The 19,017-nt window shown below is 37.3% G+C and overlaps 1 protein-coding gene across 1 annotated transcript; it reads right to left on the bottom strand.

The window, feature by feature from the left end:
- Positions 1–1,805: 1,805 nt before the first annotated feature.
- foxb2 (forkhead box B2) lies at positions 1,806–3,930 on the bottom strand. The gene has a single exon (XM_039669737.2). The coding sequence runs from the start codon at positions 3,552–3,554 to the stop codon at positions 2,607–2,609; it is 948 nt and encodes a 315-aa protein (XP_039525671.2). The 5' UTR covers positions 3,555–3,930; the 3' UTR covers positions 1,806–2,606.
- Between the last annotated feature and the right edge of the window lie 15,087 nt (positions 3,931–19,017).

Here is a 19,017-nt window from a genome sequence, read left to right as displayed (position 1 = left end):
AACAGGCGCTTACATATGCAAAATGTCCCATTTTGTTTGAAATTTACACTGCTGCTTATGGGAAAAGATGAATTTGATGTCTTTTAAGATGCCAAGAAATTCAGATGTCAACTGTCAGACTAATGCATCCAGAGAGTAATGAAGAGAGAGGAAAGCAAGCGCAAGATGGGATCATTTTCATTGACTAGATATGATGTGGGTGTAGTTTTCACATCAGATGCCACTTGTGCATCTTATTTGTTCAGAGGGCAGGTTCAGCTCACTCCTGGTGCGAGTGTGTGCCGCAGCGCGCGTATGAAGACGTATAAAGGAGCCTTTGCCATGCTAAACAGTGACACTCTAAATGGCCTCCCAACTGGCAGCTTTTGTGTTGTGAAGAGGACCAGCTTCTCAACTTCAAAGGTGAAATTTATGTCAAGACGAGCAGGACAAAACAACTTTATCAAACGCCTGCTTTTGAAGTCCTGGGGCCGTCTCCTCCGGCGCTTAATGTGAAGCACAGACACTCACACACACACATAGAATAACCTTTCGGCAAAGAAAATCTATGGTCATCCTAGTTCGTGGTCAGTGTATCAATGTTATTTTCACGAAATGTAATGTAATGTGTGTCAGGCAATCAAAAAACGGGCCACGGTTACATGAACAGACTGAAATGGAATTTTGCTAGAACACAAAACAAATGTTTGCTTCTCGAAAGTTCATACACTGTAAAAATATATTGTTGGTTTAACTTAAAAAAAAACAAGTAACCCGGTTTCCTTAAAATTTTAAGTTGATTGAAATGGAAAAATTGAGTTAATACAATGAAGATTAGTTTAATCATCAGGAACTCAAAATATTCTGTTATCTGAACTACATAAATTATCTAAGTTGATTTGAGAAAAGAAAAAATGTGATTACAAATCATGAAACTATTTTAATTCGACTTAATTTAACTTTTTGTTCTCTAAAAATCTCTCATTTTAGATTAATGTTTGATACTTTAAATGCAGGAATATTGCGCAAACATTTCTGCACACGATTTACTTTTTTAATATCAGGTTAAGTATTCTTTACTGTGAAAAAGTTGCAGCCTTAAATTTTTAAGGTCATTTCAACTTAAATTATATTAAATCGACCATAGAAAAAAGTTGAAAATGGCTTGAATTATTTCGATGAGTTAAAGCAATGTTAAAACATATGTTGTCATAACATATATTTTACAGTGCAATTGTGGGGGGCCAAATTTGGATAAAAAAAACTGATCTCAGCGAATGAATTGACTCCAAAAGAAGATCAGACATGTGAACACAGGACTAACATCAGGATGGATTATGAGGAAAATGCTTCTCTGCTGGACGGCACCATGTTTTCTGTAGTTTGGCAAATAGACACTTTCGTCTCTGTGCCTTGGAGCAACAATTGTCTTAATGTTCGAAAATGGCGAGGAAGCGAATCCATTACTATTAAGCTCTTTATGCTTGTGGATGTTCAACTGTCTGTCAGGATTCACCATTCAAAATGTGGATTTGGTGAAAGAATTCACAAAGTAGAACACAATATTGTGTAAAAGCACCAAATAAATATTATACTAAAAAAATATAAAAACTATTTCCTATTCATGTTTTAAACAAAATCAATGCACACATACATTCATTTTAGTATATTTTAAAGAATGTTATATATTAGCTACTACCTTACACATATGCGTAGCTAATATGTCTTTAATTTTACACAAGATATATAAATATAAGAGTAAATACAGCTTGGAGAACTAAATGAGAAAAAGTCACAGAAAAAAAGACATTCCACTGCACAGAAACTGGATTGAAGTATGATTTTACTCTAAAAATACTTCATTTACAAATCTTAAACAATTCTACTGTTTTTTTTTTTTATCTCATATGCCACCTGAAAACAGCACACTTGCTTTTGTTGACTATAACTGTCTATTTGATTGTTATATTTTCATAAAAAATTAAGATGTTGTGTTAGTAAATACCACGAGTGCAATTCAAATGCTGAAATTGATTATATTCTACACATATTTACATGTATAACATTTATGATAATACATAAGAACATTATAACGTAAATGTATTTTCTATTTTACACAAATACAATAATTTAGCAAAATTCACTTTGGGTTTTTTTCACGACTCTCTCTCTCTCAGACAGAAATCCTCTACACTGTTTTTACCAGTGTCACACAAGCATGCAAGCCGTAGTCGTGTGCAAACACAACATTTTTAAATTCATTTTACAGTCTGTGTATCTTTAATGTTTATAAGGCTTCAATTTGTACATGTTTAAAAAAATGTACATCAGATACATGGTTTTCCTTATAGCGGTTTATACAGTCCTTTGTACAGCACACAGTTTTTAAAAGAAGTTCAAACATGTACACATACCTCATCATTCAACAAAGCAGAAAAGCGCAGAGCCGCATATGACAACCTGCATTCTGCATAAACTATAGCCTGAAATACACAGCCATAAAAGCTTACTTAACACTTTTTAAAAGGACAGTGCAGATCTTCTGGAAAATGGCTTGGCATCTCAAATCAGTCCACAGCCGTCCCCAAAAGCACGCTCTACGTACCCACCGGTCCTTTTTTTTTGGCTCAGGACTGCAGGAGAGCATGATGGAGAGACCCGCTTTTTTCCTCAACGAGAGTTGTTGGGTCTCTCTCCATCAGTGATGCGCTTCTCGGGCACAGCTGCGTTACTCCCTGCGTCATGCCAGTCAAGGACGGGACCGTGCCCAGGGTTGGCGTGGGTTTGATGGGCACCGGCACGGCGGGCATGCTCTGGCTTCCCGGGTGGTGATGGTACAGCCCCTTCACCGCCACACTGAACGGTGGGTAGTCTGACGACACCGGCTCGGACAGCATGCCGACGTGCGGCCACACGGAGTTGACCATGCCGCCCACGGGCACGGGATAGCCGAGGTGATGCATGACCGACGCGATGGGCAACCCACTGGCCATCACTCCTTTATAGTCTCTGCCAATGAGGCTCTCGATGGCGAACGGGTGCTTGAAGCCGCCGCTCTGCCCGCCGCCAAGCGTGTAGCTCTGGAAGTGAGAGAGGCGGCCCATGGTGCCCAGGTACTCCGGATGTCCCACGCCCAGCTTGCTTGAATGGTGGTGGGATTGGTGCAAGGGGTGCTGGGAATGGTGAGAGTGGTAGGAGTGCAGCACGGGGCCACTCTTGCAAGCCGAATGCTCCACCCGCAGGAGCTTGAAACGCTTGCGGCGGCGGAGGAAGCTGCCGTTCTCGAACATGTCTCCACAGTCTGGATGCAAGGCCCAGAAACTGCCCTTGCCCGGTTGGTCGGGGCGCCGGGGGATCTTGATGAAGCAGTCGTTGAAGGAAAGGTTGTGCCGGAGCGAGTTCTGCCAGCGCTGAGTGTTCTCGCGGTAATACGGGAAGCGGTCCATGATGAATTTGTAGATGTCGCTGAGGGGGAGCATCTTCTCCGAGGAGCTCTGGATGGCCATGGCAGTCAGAGAGATGTACGAGTACGGGGGCTTCTGGTCACTGTAGGAGTTTTTGCCTGGCCGAGGCATGGCTTTTTAAAAACTGTGCAATAACACTCAGAAGCGAGCCAGCATATCGTCCATTTCAATTAAAATAGAAAGGCATTCAACATGCTATTGCTTTGATTTACTTCATCTGTTTGTTTTGAATGTTTACATCTGCTTTATAACACGATAGTCACGGAAAGAGTTTAAAAGTCAAAATCCACAGGGTTAAGGCAAAGCCAAAGCTGTGTCAGAGAAAACGGGACCGTTTTGAAAGTTACCTCTCTGAATGATACTCCGCACGCGCGCGCGACACCTGCTTCCTCTCTGAGCGCGAGAAGTTCTCCCGGAGGATGCGCGCACTCGGCTTTGACTCGCAGAAGATCCGCGACGCTTTTGTAAGAATGGCAGAGGTCCAGACCCCCCGCTAGTTGCGTTTTATTATGATGACACTGACATTAGGACGAATAAGGGGTAAATAGGGGGAGGGTCTGACTTCATATGCGTTTAGTCCTATTCATCTGTACCAATCAGAGGCAAAGAGCAGCGCGCGCACTAATGAGTCTGATAATGATAACACACACTGCAAGACTAATGATGTGAATGTGAAATATCCATACTGTTTATGGAGAGTTATTAGAATTGTTCTAAACGTCTCGAAGTCTATCAAATCGAACTTTTTTGGAAGTTTACTTAGGCTAATCAAGAATAGCCTTTAATATTTAACGTGTGTTGTTCGCTGTCATTGCAATGTCAAACTGTTTTCAATGTATAATTCAAATATTATATTATAAAATATTGAGCTAATTTCAACGTACAAAAGACAATAAAAAACTGTGTAATGGAAACATATATTATTTATGTTATTTTTTTAAATCGTTTCTTTTTTCAGTTATGTACACTTTCAGTTTTGTTTTGCATTTAACAGTGTTTGTTTTGTACTGCATTATTTTAATGTATATGAACTTCATGGGAATTTGTGTTTTTGTGAGCAACTGTGCTCTGTCTCATTATAACACAGTTGCTGAAGAGATTGGGATAAACTTACATTATACCACCTGTGTTATTACAGTAGGATTATGAAATATAACGTCACGAAAATTCCATTCATTTATTTTTTCTGTTATAGACGAGACAAGGATTTACAAGGAGGGTTTCTCATTATTATTTGTTCTAAAGATGTTTTAACATAAAACGAACCAGGCAGTAGAGTCTATGCTCATTTAGAATTTTTTTTTTTTTTTTTTACATTTTTCTTCATACACTTTCTCCAGCATAATATCTTATTACGATTGCACAAACTTCAGTTTGTTAAGTTTAATCTATTTAAATTAGGCCATGTAGCCTAATCTTAATTGCAAGTTGAAATAACATTATTATTATGATATTCATAAAATCTATATACATATACCTTCAGAAAGAGATGAATATTTTTGTTCAATAACTGTTAGTTTGCACAACATTGTCCGGCAACTTTTAAAGTATTTCAAAAGTTTTCACAGTTCTGTAGCCTATAAGATTGATACACACAAGTTATCAAATAAAGGTTTTTTTTTTCTTTTTTTTCTGTGCTCACAAGCAAATTGTATACATGTGTTTGGTAGTTTTGGCCTTTTCTCATCCCTGAAGCTAAACGGTGTTAAAAAAAAAAAAAAAATTGTCATAACACAATAAAAATAAAATTTTTCCAGTAGCTGAAATGTGGAGAGAGATAGCAGAGAGAGAAAGGGTAAACAAATTTAAATATAAAATATAAAAAAATAAAATAAAATATAAAAGATATATTTTTAAAAATATATCCATAATTTTGCTTCCCATTAAGTGCATAAAATGTAACCTTGTCATAGCTTGACAACAGCATAAAAACGTTGCTATTATTATATACTATTTAACTCCTTTCTCTTGAGTCATTTCAGGTAAAACATTTATAACCAATCATTCAAAAGCTGAAAGCGCAAGCGTTTGCACGCGCCAAGCGCGCGCCAGTTTTTCACCAAGCTGAGCGGAGTCAGACTCAACCTGTCAAGCTGTTTGCTCTTTGCTCGTATTTCACAAGGATAAACACTTCCCCACAGCCCCCGAGAACAGGTACTCCGGTAAACAGAATAACAAAAGCTCCGGCGCTCTTGTGCGGCCAGGTGTCACGGCACGGTCCCACCAGGCGCCTTCTTACTCGGGTTCCCGGCGGGTCGCGAATACATTACATTAATTAAGCCTTCAGTGATTTACCTTCCTGAGAGAGATGTCCAACAATATAATTAAAGGCGTAGTGGTTATATTAGCGATGAATATTCAAAACCGTGTCAATTAATTAGCCAACAGATCTTTCTCATTTTGTTCCTGAAGAGCTCCGGTGTTTCTCTAGTTTAAAGGGTCACCGGCGAACGAGGCGCATGCATATTTCACACCCGGCGCCATTATCCCCCAGGCTTAATGTCTTTTGAAATGCAACTTTAGCTCCGGACCGCTGACGAATAACGTGTGTTTATACGCGCCTTTGACACGCGAATCATGCAGAGCGCTCGGCACCGGAAGGCCTCTCTGCGCGCGGCTGCAGTGGGAGCGCGCGCGTGTTCCTCCTCACCGTGTTGTTTAGATCAATATTAAACCTGCTCCCACAAAGCGCGGTGTTAAGTAGACAACACGCTGATATGCATAAGAAATTAATTAGAGCGGGTTTTCGCTGCATTCAACTCCTGGACAAATAACAACTTGTAAAGTGCACCTTCTGGGCATATTGAACATATGCTGGAATTAGCCTTAATTGACTAATTACATAAATTACTCATTAATTTTACAGCACATCAATTATAAAAGATATATCAATTAATTTTGCATAAATTAAGGAGTGAACGTGGCAAAAACGGAGACGGGGAGATGAGCGCGCGAGGAGGGGGTCGGCTCTGGGCCGCGAGGCGAGGGTGGGGGGTCGAGGGGGTGTTTCGTCTGTTTGTTCCAAGATGCTAATAATTATTTTTTCAGCTTTGGGCGAGAGATTCTGACTCTCGTCAATACAATGGGAAATGTCGAAACCCGCAATCACGGTGGTAATAATAATAATGTTAAAGACCCCTTACTAAGTGAGCATAGCGTTGCCGCAAGGACGAAGCATTTAAATCAATTAGAGTGGTCCTATTGGGAAATGAGACTTTGGCACCAGCAAGAAGACTTCATGGCCACCAAATGATTTATTGATGCCGATTAACATATGATCGCTTTAAGTGTGACGAGGAAGTCCTCCCATAAGTTAAGGTGATCTGGTTAATGTCTTCATTTTAAGATGGTGCTGCATTTCAAAGTTGATAGATCCTTGATCAATTGCATCAGGGCATATGCTGGGTTCTCAAAGCAAAAGTTGTGTGTGAAACGCTAAGAGATATATTTCAAGAATCAACCCTAAAGCAAGGTTTTAATATGCTTTATCTGTCCATAAACTCACGATATCTTCAAGATGCTGCACTTGAAGTAGGCTAGATTTAGATAATTGTCCTTCCTTTCCATTGCCTCTGGTCTATATATTTATAACAGACAAACTCATTCATCTTCCTACCTGCAGATCAGGCCGACATACACAATTGAGTAGAAAACCCATTCACATACTTAATATGGAATATACATTTTGGTTTTCTGTATTTGTATTTTTTTCTCTCTTTCACTCGCTTCTCTCTCACTCACACATACACATTAAAACTATCTATCTCTCTCCCCTGGTGAGAGCTTAGTGAATCGTGCAGTTGGCAGAGTCTGTCTCACCCGCCACACACACACACATACACACACACAAAGGGTCCCACAGTCAGTGGTCCCATACCTAACACAACCCTACAGTCATTCCTTACCTTTAGCAATCCATTCCTTACCTTCCACAATTCATTAACTATTATTTTGTACCTGCATCAACATAATCCTGCTATTTTCATACCTGCTGTAATTCATTCCCAACAGACCTTCAAAAATCTATGATGTTGTATGTGAAGTGTAGTGAATCAAACCTTGTAAAAAAAGAAAGATTTTTTTTAATAATGATAATAATCATATATTTGTTACAAAGGTTACATGTACTTGCCATAGTAATAACAGTAAATTATGCATAATTACATGCAACTAACCCTAAACCAAATCCTAATTGTACCCTAATCCTATAGTAAGTACATGTTGGTAATTATTATTACTCAATACTTAAATGTATAATTACATTGTAACAATGACACCTAGTGTAACCTATTAAGATAAATTATATTATATTAATACCAATATTTGAAGCTATAGCAGATAAAAAAAAATATATTATTTTATTAATAATAATAATAATAGCATTTGATATACATAATATTATACTATAGTATATTATTAAAAATATATATTAGTAATAATATTATTATTCATATATTATTTTATTATAAAATAATATACTATACCATAATATAATATATATTACATTACAGTATATATCATTGAAGCCATAGAGCTTCAAAAAGCAACATTATATTACAATATAATAAATTATATTAAAATGCAATAAATTACTATTATTTCAAGCTATAGCGGAACAGGCTTATTATTTTGTGTTATTATTTGAGATTAAAAAAAACTTTATTGTGTTGTTTTTATATGATGTAGTGAATCAAACCCCTTAATAAAAAACAAATATTTTAATAATAATAGCAATAATAATAATAATAATAATAATAATGCATTATTTCATATTATAAACACTCATGGTGTCATGTTACACTGTAATTATACATTTAAGTACTGATTAATAATAATTCAAAATTTACTTATTGAAAAAATTAATTTGCTTTTCTAATCAAGAAAATTGTGGCAACAGACTACAAGCAATATTATTAATTAAATTGAACAAGAGAATTAGAATTGAGTAATAATCAATCAAATTATTCCTTAAAAGTTATCCATTTAAGATGAGTAAAGTTTACACAAAAAATAAACAAAAACATCTGTATAACAGACAGACATAAAATATTTATTAAGAGCTCTTTATTTTATATCGCCAATATTGAAGACACCTGATTTTAACAAGCAGAATCACTGTAGGAGAAAACCGTAATTTTAAAACAAACCTAAAACAAACACTGATCACCATAATGGTGACTTAAGTGTAGTTTTTTTTTTTTAAAGTTTAACTCATTTTAAATTTGATTAATTATTACTCAATTCTCTAATGTGTTAAATTGAATGAATAATATTGCTTGTAATCTGTTGCCACAATTTTTTGATTAGATAAAGCGCATTCATTTTGTGGTTAAGGTTGGTTGCATGTGATTATGCACAATTTATAGTAATAATTACTAGCAACTACATGTAATGTGTAGCAAGGACACTAAATATCTCAGACAGCAACAAAGTGACGGCCCAGATCCGGCCCACATCTGGTAAACACATGTACAGATGTGGGCCGGATCTGGGCTGACATTATGTTGCTGTCTGGAATAATAATCAAAATTAGTATCAGTATAGTACTCAAGGTTAATGGAGCTTTATAGGTGACATGGTTATTGTTTGAGAAAAAATAGGCTATATTCAGGCTATTTTTGTAGAGGCTATATTTGATATCAATGATATGGATGGAAAGGTTTGCATTAGCAGGTTGTGAGAAACAAACGAGAGCTGATGAGAGTTTTTAATTTCAGGTCAGTAGCTTAGCATACATGTGGAATAACAGACTTGGGTAAACACAAGAAAACAGAGACAACTCGACACAATCTCCCCCCAGCCTCACGACCACGAGCGCCACAACTAAATTAACAATGTGTTTAACAGCGCGAAAGATAGACATCCTTCTTAATGCGTTAAAGAAGTTCATGTGGAAACAGAACTGCGCGATAACGACCATTTGTCGGGGCTGCGAGGGCCTCAGAGTTCAAGAGAGACGGTGAGCGAAAGCCCGCTTCCTATCCGAGGGGTGTCGAGCGCGGCCCCGCTATGCTTGTGGGTGGCGGGCGAGAGACATCGTCTCTCTCCAGCGAAGATGCTCTCGCTCGCCCCTCTTCCGCTTCCATTCACAGCTCTCCCCCTCCAACTCCTAATGTCCCCCGTAACACTCACTGTTCTGATTTTCATAAAGTCGTTCTTCTCCTCTCGCTGCCCAGTGTGTGATACCGGGATATGTGTAAAATAAATGATGTATATAGCTGTAGGGGGAAGCCTTCCTCCCCCAGAACTACCTTAGCGTCCAGGGAACATTGAACATTAGATCCTCGTTTAGTGAATAAATAAGCATTCAACTGAATGGCAGTGTTCGTGTTGGACTTTTTTGTGCATATTTTACCAGAAAAGGAGCTAGGCCATTAGGGAGTTAATATCAAATAAATCTCCACTGGTCGACTGGCAGAAAGGGACCGGCGGCTCTGTAGCGCCCTGTTGGGTTACTAATGACCTGAGCGGGCTTCAAATGAAGCCGTCATATGCATGTCATTTGCAGTATGTATATATTTATATATTATCTTCTAATTGTGTTTGAGAAGAGAACAAAGCCACGAGCGCAGCATTTAGGATCAGGCTGTAAATGCTTTACAAAGGACTAAATAAGCTTGCTTTGATTAGTGCATGAATGTGTGTGTGTGTGTTCATGTGTGTTTGTGCAGAATGATACTTGCTCAGTCAAGTGTGACAATAACCATGGAAGTCTGTCTCAAGATCGCAGTACTTTAGAAGGCCATAAAACACGCTAAGCTGAGACAGTATTTTGTTTCTTAGTAGGATTCACTGATACCGCTATAAGCTGATATATATTTTCATGTTGAGAACTGATAAATTGCTGATAGTATTTTGTCTAAACACATTTTAAAAAAAAATCAACTAAAATATAGTCAATTTAGGCACCAAAACATGAAAATATCTGTATGAATATAGAAAATCCAAATTGAGATCTGCTAAAGACACATTTTTTTAAAGATTTAAGGGTTTGACAACAACAAAGAAATCTATCATGATAGTCACCCTCACGTCGTTCCAAACCCATTCAACTTTTTTTAATCTTTGGAACACAAATGAAGATTTTTTTTGATATTCGCTCATCATTTTTGTCTATCCATTGAATCTATTCACACAATTAACATTTTCAAGCTTCAAGAAGTTCATAAAGATATTGTAAAAGTAATCTATAAGACCCAATATATGATTTAACAGGCATTTATTCAAATAAAAAACATTGATTAACGCACATCAGATATGGTAAATGAAAGCTCAAAAGTGCATGTGACGTCTGTTGTTTTTTTAATGGAATGAATATATAAAATGATGAGAGAATATTAAAAACATCTTCATTTGTGTTCCAAAGATGGTTCATTTTAAGGTGACATATAGTTAAATGTAGTCACCCTCAAATTCTTCCAAACCTGTATGAGTTTGTTTCTTCAGCTGGACAAAAAAGAAGATATTTTGAAGAATGTTGATTGGTCCCATAGACTTCCATAGTAATTTTTGGAAGTCTAGTAATTTTTCTGGTCAAAAGTCTTCAAAATAAATAACAGAACAGGTTTGGGACGAGTTTAGGGTGAGTAAATTAGGACAAAATTCACCCTTCAGTGCAGCTGCGTGCTTTATAAATAAAAGTGCCTTGCCTTTGCTTTCAAATGGCTTTAAATGACACCAGACGGTGAACAAGGGTCTTATCTAAACTTAAACTTTGTTATTTATTTATTAAATAATGAGCGATCGTTTCGCTTGATAAGACCCTTATTCATCGCCTGGAATCGTTTAAAGCCCTTTAAACAGTTTGCACTGAAACTCTCTTTTGGACATTGAACCGTTTGGTTCCCATTGACGTCCATTATATGGAGAAAAATCCTGCAATGTTTTCATCAAAAACCTTCATTTCTTTTCGACTGAAGAAAGAAAGACATGGACATCTTTGATGACATGGGGGTGAGTAAATTATCAGCAAAACATTTTTCAAAAGTGAACTACTCCATAGTAATTTTTTCTACTATGAAACTGTCTGGTCAAAAGTTTTCAAAATAAATAACAGAACAGGTTTGGGACGAGTTTAGAGTGAGTAAATAAGGACAAAATTCACCCTTTAACTACATATCTCTTTAACTTACTAGAGAGTCACGGTTAGGGTTTGCTTTAGGGTTAGTTACTTGTAGTAAATACATGTAATGTGTAACTATACGTCACATCACCAAATAAAGTGTTACCCAAATGTCTTAAAGGAGTAGTTCACTTTTAAAAAACTTTTGCTGATAATTTACTCACCCCCCATATCATCCAAGATATGCATGTCTTTCTTTCTTTCAAAAGAAATGAAGGAAATTAAGGCATATTCCATATAATGGACTTCATTGGGTACCAAACGATTCAAGGTCCAAATGAGAGTTTCAGTGCAGCTTCAAATGGCTTTAAACGACACCAGACGGCGAACAAGGGTCTTATCTAGCGAAACGACTAGTCATTTCAAAAATAAATAAAAAAGTTTAAGTGTTATAAGCACAAATGCTCGCCTTGCTCTGTTCGACTCGAAAAAAGATTTGTTCATTTTGATGAACGAGTTTGAATAGGCGAGTCGCGAACAGAGCAAGGCGAACATTTGTGCTTATAACACTTGACCGATCGTTATAATTTGTCCGATCGAAAAATCCTGTGATGTTTTCATCAAAAACCTTAATTTATTTTCGACTGAAAAAAGAAAGACATGGATATCTTGGATGACATGGAGGTGAGTAAATAATCAGCAAAAGTTTTTTTTAAAGTGAACTACTCCTTTAAGGCTTTGGAGTGATATGAGTGTGAGTAAAAGAGGACAGAATTTTTATTTTTTGATGAACTATCCCTTTAAATTTAAGTGAGCGTTACGAGAATATAAAAAGCAATCTAAAAGTAAAAATAGAATAAATAAGCATGAACAATCTCCAGTATCAATCAACCAATACTGAACAAATCTTCACCGTCTATTAACTTTTTACTTGGTAATGAGAACACAAATTCTACTTGACAACAGTCAGTCACCCACTCTTTATAGAAAACATACAAGTTTTTCCTTTCTTGTTCTTGCAGCTAATTAAAACTTAAGAAAAAAATCAAACAATGAGGCCTAGTTCTCTGCGGAGCTTTGGAGCCATCTGGAGCTCTCGCAACCCCTCTCGTTTCTCTCTATCTTATGTGAAATTAAATATGCACAAGAGAAACAGCTTAGTGAATAGTGTTGCACTTTCAAATAGAATTAACCAGCGATTTTGAAACAACGAACCAGGCCTACTAAAACACTCAATGAAATCCTTTCATTGTAGCTGATTAGTTACAGTCAAACTATCACTATGTACACAGCACACACTGTGTAATTGATAACCATACAGTCCTTGGAACGATTATTGCGTCAGTGTGTTACGGGGGTGATTAACCAAAGATTGTTTTTTTTTTTTGTACACAGTCATCCTTCCAGTCTGAGGAAAATGTTCACAACATATTGGCCTGAGCTTGAACCACTAGATTAATGATTATAGATTAATGAAATAAAGTTAACATTCACCTTTATGAAAATTCATTTCATCTGTTAATTGCGATTAAACATGAAAAACAGAATAAGTTTGAATGTAAAATGAGCGCATTCAAATTGGTGGCAATGCGGTTAGCTCATTAGCATTTTAGCATAAACCGCAGAAACTCTCAGTAATTTAAACTTTCACGCAAACCTTCACTCTTTTCCCCACATTCTTACAGATAGATAAAAATCTCATAAAAGCAAAAAGCAGGGCACATATTATGATGGGAGCAGATCCGAGGTTCGAAGCTAACCATGGTCCAGTAATTAGCATGTGCAGGCGCTGCGTTGGTTAGCAGTCCTCGTGCTGAGGAGTTGATGAACTGTGCTAGAGATAAAACCCTGGAGCCACACACAAATAAATCTGTCATTTCACACGTTATCATATTCATGAGCGTGTGAGTCTGAGTGTGTATCTGTGTGTTTGTGTGTGTGTGTGCGTAGCACATTACAGATGTTACAATAAGCCTACTTGTGTGTCTCAAATGTGCTAGCTATTTGGGAAACGATTGCTTTTCAGACCAGAAGTTTTCGGGTATTCTTTTCCCCGGGAGTGAGTCTACATGCTGCTAGTGTTTTTGCCGTTTGGGCGAAAATGAGCGAAGAGCTAACGATGTTTGTCATGTGTCTCCAAGCCGCCTGTTTGTTTATGCTAGGCCAGTTCTGCCCAGTGCTGCCTGTAAATAATTACCCACCCTAATTATGGCCTGGAGTTAGCAAGCGCGCTAAATGCTTTTCTGATGAGTACTGCCCTGGGTTAGCAGGTGCTGGGTGGCCCTCCTAGGGACTCAGATTGAAGAGGGGGCCCATATTCCTCCCTCGGGTCCCACAGGCGAATGGGTCGTGTCGCTTCCACATACCCCCCGAAGAATAATGTGTTTTACGCAGGGGGGCGGTTCTCCACACAGGGGGCGTAACATTGTGTGCAGCTGGCCCCTAGTGTGAGATCCATTACGCTGGCCTTAAGATCGCGTTGTTTTTAAGGACCTTTGTCATTAAGATGTGTCTTGCTGATAGAAATCAAAATGAAGTGGTGAAATTCACTGGAAAATTTTCATCTAATCCAAAGTCCTTGTGGTGATAATCAGGGAAATCATGCGGCTGAACTTGACAGCCAGTTATTGTTTTATTGTTAATCTTGTATGATTTTTTTTATTATTTGACATTTTAATAGTAACTTCTGCGGAGGGTGAATAGATTTGATTCCAGTGTAATTCAGACTGGTTAGATTCAGATTATGATTCATTTGGGTGTACTTCACTTAAAATGATCATTCTGCTTACAGAAATGAATTCTCTCTCTGCTAATGCTGTAAATTAAACATGGCGGAATTTCAGACTAATTGAAAAACAACAGGCTCTTCTTAAAATAACTTCCCCTTCCATTTGCAGCGACATCTCTTTTCTTCTCTGCTTACTGAAAACCTGTCCCTCACATGAGATTGCAGCAATACCAAACGACAATGATCAAATTAATTTCCAATGGACATAAGTCCCCCCTACATTTTTTCTTGTTCGAGAAGCAGTTTCACTTAGACGGAAAGAATGGACAATGCGACTTCAATTTAATGCCAACTTTATGAATCATTATTTTCCATAATGAGGTTTGGCCCATTCACACCAATAATTTTTACCATTAAAGTCATGATGAAACAGAAGTAGCACCAGAAAAAAAGTAGGGTGGGAACTTGGCTTTATGTAGGCTATAAACTGTTGATTGGATTTTGACAGTTTCACCCTTTTTTTTCACCCATTTCTTGAAAAGAGCCCAGCCTCCCATGCACACACACCAGGGTTGGAAAATAGGGGCTCAAAATTAACGGCATCAAAATTAATAAAAATTCAAGATATAGGGCAACAAATGTCCCTTTAGAGTTCTTGTTTTTATTATGTATAAATATAAAGATATATAGTGCTGTTTTCCCAAATATCAGCATGATTGCAAATGTGATAGACTATGCTGATTTTATACAACGGTTCAATAAACAAGACAGTAATATAGTTGACCTATATTGATTTTAGACTCTTTTTGCTCTATTTTGCCAACGAAAATAGTTTCAAACAAATCCACTGTGCTCTTAGAAAAAAAGGGGTTCATTGGGGTTCTATATGAAGCATAGGGTTCTTTACTCAACTCCAGAGAACCTTTTATGCTAAAAAAAAGTTATATAATGACAAGAAAGAACCCTTTTGGCAAAAAGGTTCTTTATAGGCTATTATTCATACATATTTTACATTATTCTGCAACATGTTGTAGTTGTAATTAAATGATTGTTTATTAAACTGTTGTAACTTAATATCACATTTTAATCATGCTGATTTTTGGAGGGAAAAAAAACTGAAATGGCACTCTTCGTGTGATATTGATTAACTAAATAAAATGATATAAATATATATGTTTTCTAACCTCTATATCTGGAGTTTTGTGATCATTCACATGCATTCATAAATCAACGCATTCTCACCCCAAGGCGTCACCTTTGACCATGCTTCAATATTTGACGTTTTAGGCGCCCTTTAGCGTCACACATGACGCGATCCTACGGCGTCATCTAACTGACGCTAAAGGAAAGCGTCAGTTAAGTGACGCCTTGGGGGTGAGAATGGGCTGCATTTTAGGGTCTTTTAGGGAAGTTTGTCAATACGAAATATTTAATCCGGAAAGGACAACACAAATGATAATGAATGAACGCAAAAGGTTCCATTTAGAACCTTGTTTCTGGTTCCAAAGAACCCTAAAGGGTTCTTATTATTTAACCCTTAAAAAGGTTCAACCTTTTAGGGGTTCCAAATACGTAACGCTAATAGAACCTTTTAAGGTTCTATATAGAACCTTTTCTTCTAAGAGTGTAGAGCCATTGCGTGTCTCAGAGCAACACAGTGATGTTTAGTTACTGAATCAATCCGCGGTTTTGAAAAAAATTATCGCGTCATGTAAGTGACGCTAAAGGGCGCCTAAAACGTCAAATATTGAAGCATGGTCAAAGGTGACGCCTTGGGGTGAGAAAGCGTTGGTAATGACTCAAATTTATTAAGATGGTTAGTTACTTTGTCCCTGAAAGAATCAGCCATTTTAAACAAATCGTTAAACTGAATGATCCAATGGCTCACTCGGTAAGACAATGATTTGCCAGCACCCACTGGCAGTTTTAGTTTCATTCGAAATGTTTTCCAATAATTTCATTTTTCTATATTTCTATCTCATGCCTGTGGCTAATAAAATCATACCTGCGGTCCACCATGATGCAAGAAAGACTGGCCGCACTTGCCCAGATGTCAGTTGAACACGATGTTATGGGATCTCTGGAAAACAAGGGTAAACTTGTCAGAGCTTTTGCAGGAAAGCCATGTTCAAAACGTCAAAATCGAAATGACACATTGTAACGTGTGGATGTACAGTTTATAAATATACTGTTAAGAGTGAAATATGACTTAACATTGTTTCTTTGAAACGTGCATCCGAATTGCAAAAGTCGCCTAAACCTTCATTGATCAGCTGAAGTCAGTGTTAGTGTTGATTCTGTTGTTCTGTTTTAAAGAACATAAGTGAGTTCATTTCATCTATAAAGCAGTTCTGCAGAAAAACAGTGATGTCATCATCCAGCTCAGTTCAGTTCTCATCAAAAAGAGCGCAGTCAAATCAATAATATTGTTGAATATTGTGTGTCCTCAACTAAGAGAACCTCTCCATTTGTCTGGGCTTTAAGGGTGCAGTTTAACGTCTGAATGATTGGAGAAGCCCTGCATAGGCTATGTCATCATAAGTCTGTAGAAGATCCAGTTATGACATTTTTGATTTAAAAAAAAAATGAATGTAAGAATGAGAGCATGCATTTTCATTAAATGCTGAATTTAAGATGATAATAACTAATCCACACCCAGGCCTATAACGTTCTGTTTATGCACAGTGAAGTTCTGTCGCCTGCCGCTTTAAATGCTCAAGCTCTGATTTTCTGAAAGTGATTCCAATGATATCATCATTCTATAGAAGCTTGTTTCCACCACTGAATAACAAATAATAAAGGTAATTGCGACTTTTTATCTCACAACTCGAACTTTTTTTCTCAGAATTCAGTGATATAAACTAGCAAGTGTGAGTTGTAAAGTCAGAATTGTGAGATAGCCAACTCGTCATTACTTTAAATCTCCCAATTCTTTATAACTCGCAATTGCAAGTTTACATCTCGCAATTACCTTTTTATTTTTTTATTCTGTGGTTTCTGTATTACAAGGGGGATAAAGTGAAAGACACCTTTGATTTTATTTTCCTCTAAACCACTATTGCACAAAAACTTGATAGAACTTTCCAAAATATTCACTTTTCAAGACCCACCTAAGAGATAGGCTAACCACCATATTTATAATAAAACCTTATTAAAAAATATGAAATTAATCATATCATAAAATATAATTTATTATTACTACTGTAAATCTATATTAAACTATTATGGGATCTCCAATGGTTTCAGAATTTTGTTTCTGTATTTTTAAAATACATTTTATATAGTTATTACTAGCCTATATTTTAATGACAGTATATTTATTGAACAAAAATGAATTAAAATTCAAAATAAACAGAAAATCGTAGCCTACAAACTTTGCTAAAGTTTTTGTTTTGAACACATATTAACTAGGACATTTATATATATAGAGAGATTTTTATATCCACCTCATATAAGATTTTTGAACCAAAAAATATATATTTTTTCAAAATATTTTTTTTTTCCTGCAATCAAGTACCTAGTGAAAATCACATTTTCATTAGGTGCTTCCCCTTTGTAACCTATTCTGTGTTGGCGTTATTATAGTTGTGGTGAAGACTGCACTCATAGAACGATTATTAAAATGTAATATAGTCGTCCTTGTAGCCTACTTGTACTGTATACAGTCCTTTCTACTGTTTGCGCTGTATATACGTCACTTTTTATTATTTTATATAATTGTCCATGTTGTAAAGCAGCTGGATGCATCAAAAGTCTATTCCAAAAACAACTGCGCCACAACTGATAAAACACTCTTGTGAAATCTGAAAATAAATCCCAACGTAAAATCCACAATGGCGTCAAGAGCTAAAATACTTTTCCAAAAGACATGCTGAACTCCGCGTTCGTGGAGGGGTTGGACAGGGGGGCAGCTTGTGTGTGTGCCATCACGAGTGCTGTGTGTCTTGTAGCATGTCGCATCAAACTTTTACCCCCCACGGACGTGCTCAGTCTGTCTCCCAAACTTGCGCAGACTTGCATTATGTCAGCTCGCGCTTTGCCACCCCATTTGCTGTAGCTGTACTGCTGTGCGCGCAGACAGACTTATCAATCAAACGCGGCTTGATGGATTCTTCAGAACGACGGAACGATCGCCTCAGAAGAGCTGCGGAGTCTCGGAGCGCTTTTTTCTTTGACATAAGGGTATGCAAAGAGTGTAAATGGATGAACGGTTGATTGATTCTCGCCAGCGATGTTGTTGACAGCAGGAAATGTGTTTTGCATTGACTGTGTTTGCATGGGAATTTGCACGGGGCATGAGTTATCGAGCAGGAGTTTGGACCTTAGGCGATTCTACATAATGATGGCAGGTCGGAGAAGCCGAAATTCACTGTTTAACAGCCGTTACCTGTGGAGGGCCCGCAGAGAGAGAATGTACAACCACAACAAAACAAAACATGACATATTTAGAGAGGTTATAAGGCAGAATAAAAATGTGTTCCTGGCACAAAAAAAAAAAAAAAAAATCATTTTTTGTTCGATAATAAAGATGTATCACTCAAATTGTTTAATGGGTGGTCGTCTTGACCCTCAGGCCCAATGATACCACGGGGTTCTAACATTACTGAATGTCTTTGACAAAGGCCCTGTGTTTAGGTATCACCATTACTAGAGCTGGCAGAGAGATTCACATAACATGAGTGTGTGTGCGTGTGTTTAGGAGAGTGTTAAGACGGGTATCAAGACCAGATATTGTCAGAGCTCTCATCGGGGTATCTGTGGTGAAAAACGATCCTGTCCTAGAG

Source organism: Pimephales promelas, chromosome 14, assembly GCF_988280905.1.
Source record: "Pimephales promelas chromosome 14, fPimPro1.hap1.1, whole genome shotgun sequence".
NCBI lineage: Eukaryota > Metazoa > Chordata > Actinopteri > Cypriniformes > Leuciscidae > Pimephales > Pimephales promelas.
The sequence above is the reverse complement of the archived record's forward strand: the minus strand, read 5'-3'. Positions and strand labels throughout refer to the sequence as shown.

Excerpts from the sequence above, each read along its gene's own strand:
- foxb2 (XM_039669737.2), bottom strand. The coding sequence starts at position 3,554 with ATGCCTCGGCCAGGCAAAAACTCCTACAGTGACCAGAAGCCCCCGTAC.